Source organism: Ambystoma mexicanum, chromosome 13 (assembly GCF_040938575.1).
Source record: "Ambystoma mexicanum isolate Mex_15411 chromosome 13, UKY_AmexF1_1, whole genome shotgun sequence".
NCBI lineage: Eukaryota > Metazoa > Chordata > Amphibia > Caudata > Ambystomatidae > Ambystoma > Ambystoma mexicanum.
In genome coordinates, this window is record NC_090938.1 from 3,102,430 (window position 1) to 3,114,549 (window position 12,120).

Genomic DNA, 12,120 nt, shown 5'->3' on the forward strand with positions numbered 1-12,120 from the left:
CTGCAGGACCCAGGCCTGCAAGTTCAGCGACCCTGGGTCGTGATGGAGGATGGCACCTTCTTCTCTGACGAGGAGATCCGTGTCCGTCGACAGCTTGACTGGGTGGGACGCTGACAAGTCCAGAAGGTCCGGGAACCAGATCTGTCTCGGCCATGCCGGTGCGACGAGGATCATCCTGCACTGGGACCTCTTGAGTTGGTTGATGAGTCGCAGCAGCAACTGTGGGGACACGTACAGAAACAGGCCATCCCAGGGGAATGAGAAGGCATCACCCATGCTCCCCGGCTGGGGAAACCTGCTGGCGAACCTCCGGTACTTGGTGTTTGTCACTGTCGCGAATAGGTCGATCTGGGGATTGCCCCATCGTTGGAAGAGTAGATCCACTTGATCCTGACGCAGTTCCTACTCATGGCAAGAGCGCAGCTCCCTGCTGAGGGAGTCGACGATTGTGTTCTTTATTACTGCCAGGTGGAAGGGTACCAGAACATCCAACATCCCCTGGGCGACGGCCCAGTGCCACAGATCCTGGGCCTCCTTGAATAGGGCTGGGGATCTGGTGCCTCCCTGCTTCCGGATGTAGAACAATGTGGTGGAGTTGTCGGTGAAGATCCTCACCACCTTGCCCTTGAGGGACGGGAGGAATGATCTGAGAGCCCAGAACACAGCTCGGAGCTCCAGGATGTTGATATGCAGGGACCTCTCCTACGGGCACCAGAGGCCTCTTGATTGGAGATCTCCGGTATGCGCTCCCCACCCCTCCAGGGAGGCATCCGCCGTCACCGTCTCCTGATGCGCCGGGGTCTGGAAGTCTGCACCCGCCTCCTAATGCGCGTGGGCTCCCCACCACCGGATCGCTTGCATCCACCGGGCGTTGAGGAACTCTTGCAGTGGCCGCATCCGCAGTCTGCACAGGCGCACTAGGTAGATGCACGAGGACATCATGCCGACAAGGGACTTGATGGACCTCACCCTGGCCACATCCATGGCCAACATCCGCTGCACCTTGCCCATGATGGGCTTCGTCCTTTCCTCCGACGGGGAGGCCAGTCGCGCCACTGTGTCGAGCTTGGCTCCCAGAAACAGTGCGACTTGCGACGGAAACAGATGGGATTTGGTGAAATTGATGGACAAACCCAGATCCATGAGCAGTTGGACAGCTATCGTTGTGTGCCCAACAGAGAGTTCTCTGGTCTTTGCTCAGATGAACCAATCGTCCAGGTAGGGGTAGACGTGGATCCCCTGCAGGCGCAGCCGCGCTGCAACCGGTGCTAAGCACTTCGTGAATACCCTGGCCGCCGACTTCAATCCGAAGGGAAGGGCCTTGAATTGGTAGTGCCGTCCCTGGACTACAAATCTGAGAAACTTTCAATGTCCTTTTAGAATGGGGATGTGAAAGTATGCATCCTCCAAGTCCAGCGACGAAAGGAAGTCGCCCTCCTCCAGCTGCCCCAGCACGTGCTGGAGGGTAACCATCCGGAACTTCTGGGCCTTGATGTACTTGTTTAAACAACGAAAGTCCAGGATGGGTCGCCAACCGCCGGTCTTCTTTCTTACGTGGAAGTACCGCGAGTACACTCCGGAGCCCCAGAGCTTCTTTGGGACAAACTCGATGGCTGCTTTCTTCAGCATCGCCCTTACTTCCAGCAGCAGTTGGGTGACGTGGTTTTCCTTCCTGGCCACAGATGGAATGCAGGGGCACTTCAGAAACTCGAGAGTGTGCCCATGGGCCAGGGCATCCAGCACCCATCGGTCAGTGGAGATGGACTCCCACACGCTGACGAACTTCGCCAGCCAGCCTCCCACCGGGGTGCTCAGGTGGGGGCCCGATGCTACGGCCGGTTCAGTCCTGCTTGGCAGCGGCCTTGCCGCCTTGGCCTCCCTGGCGACGACGACAAGATCCTCCTGACTTGCCGCGTCCTCTGTAGGCCTCCTGCGACGAGGAGCGGGCCACCTGGTGGTACATCGAGGAGCCGCCGCTGAATCCTTTGGAGGCACCTTGCTTGCCTCGGGAGTTCCGAAAGGGCAGCCGTCGTTGCTGCAAAACCCCCAAGGCCCGGGCCGTCTCTGTGTCGGTCTTGATGGCCTGCAGCGATTCGTCCCCCGTCTTGCCAAAGAGGTTATTCCCATCGAAGGGCATGTCCAAAAGTCTGGTTTGCACATCCTGGCAGAAATTCGTTGCCTTGAGCCAACTACGCAGTCGAAGACAAACACTGTTGCCCAACTGCCAGAAGCCGGTGTCAGCAATGTCCGTGGCCACCGTTATGGCGTGGTCCGACTAGGGCCTCTGCCCTCTTGTCGTCCGGGAGGAAGTCCAGCATAGGAGCCATCTTAAACCAAAGCTCCCCGTCGTAACGGGCCACAATCGCTAAGGTGTTGGCCGCTTTAATAGTCGTTGCTGCAGACGAGAGGACCCGTCGCCCCATGGCGTCCAGTTTCTTCCCCCTCGCTGTCCGGGGGGGGGGGGTGAGACGAGGTTGGAAGACGAAGCCGTAGCCCCTGCTGCCTTCTTGGCCGCCGCCAAGACGACCGAATCCGGGGTCGGCTGAGCGCTAAGGCACAGCGGGGCGGAATCAGGGACCCAGTATTTCTTCTCATACAGGTCTCTCTTGGCAGGAGTCATGGACGGGTTCTTCAGGAGCGACAGCCCCTCGTCCCAGATGTCATCCAGCAACGGGACCGAGAGGACCGTCTTCCTTTTGGCCTCACGCCGTTGATAAAGGAAACCTTCCTTCTGTTCTTCGGGGCAGAGCAAGAAGAGCTCGGATGCCTGGCAATCATGGTGTGGAAGGAGCCAATTTCGTCGGGCGGGGAGGCCCGAGGAGGTGGTGGTGATGGGGGGGAGGCAGGGGGGGTTCATCCCGTCATCACCCGTCCCCGTCTTGGCCGTCTCTGTTCCTGTGAGGGCCGCGCAGGCTGGAAGGGTGGGGGGGAATTAACTCTTCTCCGCTTGTTTGGAGGGCTCCCCGACGGGCCAGGTTCCGCTGGATCTTCCGTTGGGGGTAAGGGCAACCTGGTCCTTATCTCCGTACATAAGGCCTGGATCGCCATCAAGATGGCTCCCGAGTTGTCCTGAGGCTCGGGTACAGGCTGCGACAGGCGCGAAGGTTGGGGAGTGGAATCCTCCGCCTCCACGCGAACCTCGTTGGCGCCACCGTCGCTCTCTATTCGTCTGCTTCGTCGGTATCCCTCCCGTGGGACCGGACCTGCTCGAACTTCTTTTTCAGGACCTTCACGACCCCAGCCAGCTCCTCCTCAAAGGCTGAATCCGTGTCCGTGATAGCCACCGGCCCCTCCCTCTTTTTCCACTGGGGGTCTCATCGATGGGCTGAAAAGAGGATTCCTTCTGCGGTAGCAGAGAAACTCTAGGCCCAGAGGTCGCCTCCACTGGGGTAGCCTCCACAGGCTTCGCCAGGGCCGTCGCGACTCCCTCGATAGAGGCCTGAGCTGGGTGAATCAGGCCTTCACGACTTTAGGCGCGCTTGAGGCCTTCCCCTTGGGGGGAGGGTCACCGCCTCGCTCCCCCTTGGCTGTTTCCGTCGGGATCGACCGGGGCTTATCCAGAAGCTTACCCGGGTTCTCCGACTTCCTCTTTCCCGAGCCAGAGTGTTGGCTCGTGGTTTATGGCGTCGGTGAAAGCGCGCCCTGCCTGGCAGCCGAGGATCTCAACCGTTCGGCGCTCCCAATGCCCACGGACTCGCGGTGCTTAGCCTTTTGTTGGGCCCCAGTCGCCCGAGCACCCTCAAAGGACTTAGAAGACCGCTCAGACCTCTTTCTTCTCACCTCCTTCCAGCCAGTTGGTGAGGCGGATATGCCGATCCCTCATGGTCCGTTCCGACAAGTTCTTGCAAAACGCAGTCCTTCTCCACATGCGTTTTGTCTTCGTGCAGGCAGTAGAGGCATCTAGAAGGTTTGCCCTCCTTAAATACATTCTGCAACCTACATCCAGAGCAGTTCCTGAACAGCTTAGATCTGGGCGTCGAGTTTCCTTTGTCCTGGGCCATGTCCATGAGGTAGGCCTCAAGGTCTTCTGGAATCCTCCAAAAGCGTAACTCGATGAGAACTTCGCCCTTGAGGGGTGTAGAAAATTCCAAAACGGGTCCCCGTTGAGCGGAAGTAGAAACAGTGGAGCTTGAGGTTCGATTGACCGAAAAAATGAGATTAAACTCTTTGAAAAAAAATCACAAAACGCAGTAAAAACTCGAGAGCTATAGCACGAGGACTCCAAACACTTGAACGTGCGGTAAAAATCTAAGGATGGCTGCCACGGGAGGGGCTTAGGGAGAAAGCAGTCATTGGCTGGGGGCAGTATGACCCAGAGTCCAGTGATTGGTTACTACTAAGAAAGACAGTTCAGAATGAAACTGCAACAGATTTTTTTCTTTACCGAGGATTCCCAGCCTGACGACGGGAAATATTCATGAGCATGTGAATCCATGACAGACCCCATGCTGGAGAAAGATGCAATACTTCGCGATTACAACTAGATCGTAGACTATATGCACAGCATGTGATTCCAAGCAGATTAACAGGCATCAAAAAGGTTAACATTAAAGATTTTAAGTTAAGGTTTTAAACCACTGACTTGTTTTGACAAAGCGCCTGGAGGGGGAAATGCCTTGCCAAGGCCAATAAACCCCTTTTTGCCACTGCATACAATGTGCAACTTACATTTCTCCTTGGCCGATTCCTTTACACCGTCCACCACTGGTGCATATACCATATTCAATTCCATTTGCAGGCACTGAAAATCCAACTACGCAGTGTGGCTCCTGTTGGCCCTTACTCGAGGTGACTGGCTTCGACAAGAATCAAGAGAAATACACATGCCCGTCAGGCAATATTCAGACGTCATCCACATATTTGAAACAGTGGAGAGGCTGTTATGCACTTTTTAGGCGATTGTTAGGGAGAATTCTCAGAAATGTGCTAATTCCTCTCTACCTTAGAGACTGCCAGTACTTTTGCTTGACTCTAGGGCTTTTAAAATGTTTTACCTGGTGAGAGTGAGACCTTTTTCTCACTCTGTCATGTATTTTTCTGTGGTTTTGACTCGGTTTCTTTTGGTTTTTGAGTCTGACAAACTCCACAGGCATCATCTTTTTACATTGCGACACATAGCACCTTCAGTGCAGAGGCACAGGGAAGTCATTCAGATTTCCCAAAGGTTTAAATACCTTCTCTTGGATAAACTACTGTTTCCAAGAGCAGTAAAGTGAAATTGACTTTACTTACCTGTAACTTTGTAGACCCAGCACACACTAGCTTCCATAGAGTGCTGGAGGGGACACTTTGTCTAGTTTCTCATGTAACAATTTTATGTTACTCTTTCTACAATTAATGGGTGGTGGCAGTGGTTTGCTTTTAACTACCATAGGGTGTTTTTACCATGGGCTGCGTTCGCAGCTGCAGTAAAGCACCCATGGGTGCCCATTTTGTCAAAATGACCCTGGTCTTCTTTTACCGCCATTTCTTGCTGGAAAGGTCCTTCTTGAGATTTACTCTGAGCGCCAAACCAGGTTTGGTCCCTTTGTTTGTTTTGTTTTTGGCAGGATTCTTGAGTGAAGCCCGCCTCTGGCTCCAGTATGTCTGGCAGGGGCAGGAAGTGAGGGAGGTGCCCGAAACTCCCTGTGCTTACTCCCCTTGGTTACAGGAATGCACCCAAAGGCGATTGGCCGGCTGGCCGTCAGGCAAGGACAGCCACCCTGCTGTGCGATTGACAGCTAGGCTGGAATGAATGGGAGAAAACGGCATAAAAGGCGAAGCTTTCTGGCTTGGAAGGCTGCGTCGACCACTGGACGAAGGAATCCAAAGAAGAACTTGGAAGAGACGCCGGATACAACTCCTGGACCGTTGGTTTGCCCGGTGAAGCCCTTCTGCTGTGCTGAAGCTCCGAATTCACCTCGACTAGAGAAGCCCTGCAAGGACGACTTCTCCCCTTGAGTTGATGGGACCAATCAACTCCAAAGTGAATTCTTTTGGACATCCCCTCGAAGTTGTCTGTACTGCTGCACTGGATGATTTCCATATTTCATTGAGTGTGCAGGGGCACTGTGTGTTTGGCATCAGTGTGTCGGTGTGGTTCACATGGAGACGTCAGTTGTGTGTGTGTGTGTGTGTGTGATGGTGTACATACGGGTATGGTTGTGGTGATATGTGGATGTCTTATGATGGTTTTTGTTGTCTCTCATTGGGGATGGATTGCCACATATTCATGTGTATTTCCAAGTGTTCCACATGTTTTCATTGTGTGTAGTATCTGGTGTCATCTGAATTGCCTCCGCTACTGGAGGTGGTAGAGGAACACCAAATGGAGTGGAACGCTTTTAAGTCGGAACCGAGTGCCAGGAAGATCCTCCGAACTTCCTTGAAGGAGGACTGACCAAGCCTGAGCCACATCAACAGAGTGCTGGACCCCAGAAGCAAGGAAAGTCTGAAGTGGTATCCGAGAACCGCAATGTTGCTTTTTGCTGTCAGACGCGAGCAGCTGAAACGCTGAAGTGCCACTGAATTGAAGTTTGCCCTTTACTGCCACCAACCGTCCAGTTGAGTTACACGAGTCCCCAGAAGTCCTCCCTCTTGTCCCCACGACTGAGGCACAAGAACAAAAGGATCTGCAGAGCCACACAGGAACAGAATCCAGCTGGAACCATTTCTTCTATCCAAAGGTACTGTACAGTCTAAGAGAAGTTACCTCTTGTTGTGTAGTCATACCCGTTCTCAGTTGAGACTTGTCTTGGCTGCTCCTGCAGAGTTGCTTGCATCTTCTACCACTCACAAGCCTCCAAGCGTGTGGCCCTACATTGATTCTACTTTTTCTATAAACTTACCTGCAAGAAGTGCTTCAGGTCACCTAGACTTTTTCCCAATTAACATTGGCTGGCCTGACTCCCTGAATGACTTTTCTCCCCTCTGATTGTGTGTTTATACCTTCCTTGCAGGAAAGGGTTAACTTAATTTGCATAGGGGCCAGGTTGTTCAAAAGTACTTACCTGCTTAAGAATATTTGTGTGGTCTCTTGCCTTATTTTAAAACCTCTTTACTTTGACACCAATCTCATTTATTTATTTATTACATTTGGTATACGCCCAGACCCTGAGGTATCACAGCGTAGTTGCAGACTGTTTGGTTATTACAATCTTTACAGTAAAAAACAGTAGGTATTAAGACAAGAAAGTACAGTACATGGTAATATCAAATACATCAAAGCATCTATGAAGGCATAGGTGGGTCAGGTTGGTGCAAACCTGGATTGCTCTAAAAGTACCAGTGATATATTAATGTCCACAGTGCCCTAGCTATTTAAGTCACCTGGGGGTGTAAGAACTGTGTGTGCAATCCCAAATGGGTACTTGCTGATTTAGAGAAACTAGGAGAGTGTATTTTGGAGTGCATTTGTGTGTTACTATTCTTCTGAAGAAGGCTTATTCAAACTGACTGTTAAATTAATAATTGTTTAATCAAGAAACCTTATGTGTAAGTGTTTATTTGGATACGTGTCACTGTGAATCTCTGTGTAACCACCCTACTGCTCACATTGACCCCTCTTGAGATAAGCCTGGCTGCTCAGCCACACTACCAACCTGTGCAGTACAGACTTATACCAAAGGTTGGGTATCGCTATTGTGAACCCTGATAAGCTAATCTGTGGTTCTGTCTCCTGCCTGCATTGGGACATACAGTGACTGGTGGTCTGCAGGATCGCTATTGTGAACTATTCGAAGACCACCAGTGTCCAGAACCGCCACACAGAGGTGGTGCAATGCTCTATAAATCTGGGCACGATGCTCTGCGAATAGCATTTTTTTAAAGGGGTTCACTATTATGTTTTTTTAAAAGAAAAGCCATCTGCTCTCCTTTCGCAACCAAGTGCCACCACCGCGTCTCTGAGCGCAGCAAGAAATCGGAGGGGTGAACTAGGACAATTTCCACAAATAGTCACTGCAACAGTCCATCTTAAAAGATGGCCACGTGCTGGGTCGGCCCTGGATGGAGGTTCCGCACATCAGCCATTCCGGACCCACATATGGATAGCGAACACCATCATCCCAGAAACTGCACCTATTCACAGGTCCGTCTCACTGCAATGGCAAAAAGGTGAGGAGGGGGATTCATGGGTTACAGAAGGGTCACCAAGTTCACCTCTACATTAGGTCCACTCCTCAGGGTTTAAATCAATGGTCTGAAAATAAATGCAGGTTGGTAGGGTCATGAAACTACTGAGAGGTCAGGCTCGATCCAAGTGCCACAGGATATGCACTAATAAACTGAAGAGGTAAAGGAAGAGAAAAGGCAGATATGCAAAGAAAACCACAGACCCCCCCCCCCCCCCACACACACACACACTCCTCGCGGACAGACCCTACTCTCACTCAAACACACACCTCATGAAAATGAGCGAGGGTAGCACAATCAGTAACAAACTGCAAACAAATTGGAGATGAGTGGTGATACAGGGAAGAAAAGTAAAGGACCAAGGTGGGACAACAACAAAGGACATGCATGGGTCTTTGCCATCCATACTGGATAGATTTGCATAGATCTTGTGTTGCCCACCAAGTAGCAGTGTTCCAATGCGGTAAGAATGAAGGTGATGTGATGCGAAAGTGCACAACTACTATTGGGCCCATAGCTATCCAACACAATGAACAGGATTCAAATGAAAACATGGTATTGAGGCTGGGAAAGGTAGCCATCTGCAAAGCACTGAAGTAACAGATTGGGAACACCTGGGGATATGGGTGTGAAAGGCGACCACTCACCATATACTGGGGCAGACTGGGTAGGAGTCCTTGGTACAGAACTTCTGAAGGAACCTGGTCCACATCCTCTTCTCCCTGGGACACATGGAAAAGAAACTGGTTACATCGACTCTGAACTGAAAGAGGCATATTAAGAGAGTAGAGTGCAAACATTTCAGAGTCAAAGTGGTATGCTACTAGAGTTCAGAACTAATACGGCCATATGGGGGATTTTAGGGAGAATTCTCATTTCTTTGCAATTCCCTTCAACCTTAGAGACACCCAGCTGTTTTGATGGACTTTAGGACTTTTCAATTTTCACCCTGGAGAGAGAGAGCCCTTTTTTTCACTCATGTATTTTGATCTGATTTGGATAATGTGTTTCCTTTGTTTTTGGAGTCTGAAACTCCATAGGCATCTACCTTTGTATGGAGACTCAGCACCTTCAGTGCATTGTCACAGAGAAATCCTTTCAATTGCTCATAAGGTTTAAATACATTTTCTTGTGAGAACTGCTCTTCCCAAGATAGTACAAGTGAAATTGACATAACTTACCTTTTCTCTTTTTTAGGTCCAGCACACACCATCTTATGTGGAGTGCTGGGGGGTTACTTAGTAGTCCCTCTTCCTACTTACTCATGTAACATTTGTTATGCTACCCTCACTAATTTAATTGGCTGGTGGCAGTGGTTTAATGTTCCGACCATTGTGCTTTTCAACCACAGGTTGAATCCTCAGCTGCAGTACAGCACCCATGGGTGACCATTGTGTCAAAATGGCCCCAGTCTTCTTTTTTTGCCATTTCTTGTTTGTGAGATCTTTCTTGGGTTTTACTCAGAGCGCCAAACCAGATCTAAGCCCTTTGTTCGTTTTGCCTTTGGTGGGCTTCAGTACTGCAACCCGCCTATGGCTCCAGTGCGTCTGGCAGGGCAGAAAGTGAGGGAGGTGCCTGCAACTCCCCTGTCCTTTGTCTCCTTGGCTACCTGAATGCACCCAGTCCCGATTGGCTGGCTGGCTGTGTGAGTGACAGCTAGGCTGTGCATGAATGGGAGAAACCTGCATAAAAGGCGAGGCTTCTTGTACTGAAGACAGTCAACCACTGGGAAGAAGAACCCGACGAGGGATCGTGAAGAGAAGCCTGCTGCATCCTCCTGGACCTTGGGACTGCCCGGTGAAGCCCTGCTGCTGTGCTGCAACACCTTTTTCTGCTCGACAAGAGAAGCTCCGGAAAGGACAACATCTTCCCTTGGCTCTCCCCGAGACGAACTTTGCTGGAAGACCTTTGCTGCTGCTGTAACTGAGTGCCAGGGGTCGAGAAATCCGTAGTCACGTGCAAGGTCTGTAAGCTGGCCAAAAGCTCCAGGAGTCTCGAGGACCCTCCCAAAGCAGGACAACCCAAGCTCGAGTCACCTCACCAGAGTGCTGGACGCACTCAAGGAAGCCCAACCAGTGTCCAAGATCCGCAGTGGTGCCGTTTACCGTGCTCTGAAACCGCGAAGTGCAGCTGAATTGAAAAGAACCTGTAGCTGCCGCCGACCTCTGAACTGCTGTCCAGGAGTACTCCATACTTCCTCCCTCCTGTCCCCAAACTGTGTCCCTGGAACACAGGATCTGCAACACTGCAACCAAGACAGAGGCCCGCTGGATCCTCTTCTTCTAACCTAAGTTACTGCTCTGACTAAGGGGTACTTACCTTTTTGTCTGTAACTTGCTTTTCTCAGTTGAGATTTGCAGTATCTGCGTTTCTAGAGTTGATCTCCTCTCTGACTTTCACAAGTGTAACAGCTTGTGACCCAACAGTGATTTTCTAGAACAAACTCTCTATCTCTGTGCAAGACTTTTTGCTATCTAAGAAGTGCCCCAGCTCCATAGACTTTGCTCCAATTGACTTTGGCTGTCCTAGCTCCTGCTGACTCTTCTAGTCCATTGACTGATTCTAACTGTCCCTCATAGGCGATGCATTGTTTTTGAACTAATATTGCTGGGAAAGGTTTTATCTAGACTTCATTGGGAGATTTAAAACTGCTCACATGCTCGGAGAACCCATTAACCCTTTTCCTTCCTCTAACCTTTACTTTCTACCAATCTCAGAATTCACCAAGTGCAAAAGTGATATATAAATGCCATTACTGTCCTAGTTAGTGAAGTCACCTCAGGGTGTAGGAAGTGTGTATGAAGCATCTCTAAAGATTATCTGCTTGCTTTGCCTGTATTCCAAGAAAGTATGTTGGAGTTCACTTTTATTGTTGCACATTGCCCTTTCTAAAGAAAGCTTATTTAAAACTGAGCGTTACATAAATAAATAATTATTTTACTAGGAAACCTTGAGTGTAAGTGTTATTTGGATACTTGTATTTCTGCATTTCATTGCTACAGCTCTACGGCTCACATTGACCCCTCTTGAGATAGGTCTGGCTGCTCAGTCACACTACCAACTTGTGTAGTACAGACCTATACCAATAGATGGGTTACCTAATACCAAGAGGACAAGGCAGGTGTAGTCTCCCACAGGGTTCCTACATTAATTCCTGCCTAACAGGTGAGGTAATCAGAGTTTACAACTTCAAAGTCTAGCAGGATAGTATAACAAGAGCACAGACTTCCAGAGAACGATTGACGGAATTACCAACGTTCACAGCTTCCCGAGGCAGTACCAGGGATGCAAGGTGTGTTTACAGCCTCAAGGAAGGGGCATCGTTGTACAGAACAAAGACTTCCAGAGACCGGTTTACAAATTCAGAGCCATGGTCACAGATTCAAAAGCCTGAGCTGAAGGACAGGGCTTTTGCTGTCAGAAAGGCCCCGAGCCTGAGGGAGGATTCTGGGAGTGCTCCGAGCTCACAGGAGTCCAAGGAACAGCATTATCGTTTTTCAGAGTTCCAATCCTCACGGTCTAAGGAAGAATGATGGCGTTTATAGTTCAACCAATAAGGCACACAAAAAATATAGCTCCTAAGCAAACCACACTGGAGACCAGGGACTTGTACAATAAACGATCACTAACACTTATCCTCAACAGTGAGTGGGGACAACAATAATACCCAACCAAGGCTAATCCCCAACAACGTGATCCAGAGACACAGATAGCAACGAACGACATCACACAATGAAGACTCACTACTTCAGCCAATACTTACCACCAGACATTGGAGGCCAGACACCAGGCAGCAATCACCACTGACCTCAGCCAATACTTGCCAGCAACCGCAGACCATAGATATCAGACAATAATTGCTCCCGACAGCAGTGAATAATGATGCCAGAAATTGCAGCCCATTAACACCAGCCAAAGGTGCCTAACATTGGGAACTACAAACAGGCAGCACCGATTGCCAGACACTCTAGCACCAAAGATAACAGCAAACATCTACACGAGACAGCG

The 12,120-nt window shown here is 50.3% G+C and overlaps 1 protein-coding gene across 2 annotated transcripts in view; it reads right to left on the bottom strand.

Annotated features, from left to right (window-relative positions):
• The window catches only part of STRIP1 (striatin interacting protein 1), a 306,491-nt gene that overhangs the window by 50,226 nt on the left and 244,145 nt on the right, over positions 1–12,120 (bottom strand). For both annotated transcript variants that reach the window (XM_069632974.1, XM_069632973.1), the window contains exon 14: positions 8,760–8,834. In XM_069632974.1, coding sequence (XP_069489075.1) covers positions 8,760–8,834 — 75 coding nt within the window. The remainder of the gene's footprint in view (positions 1–8,759; positions 8,835–12,120) is intronic.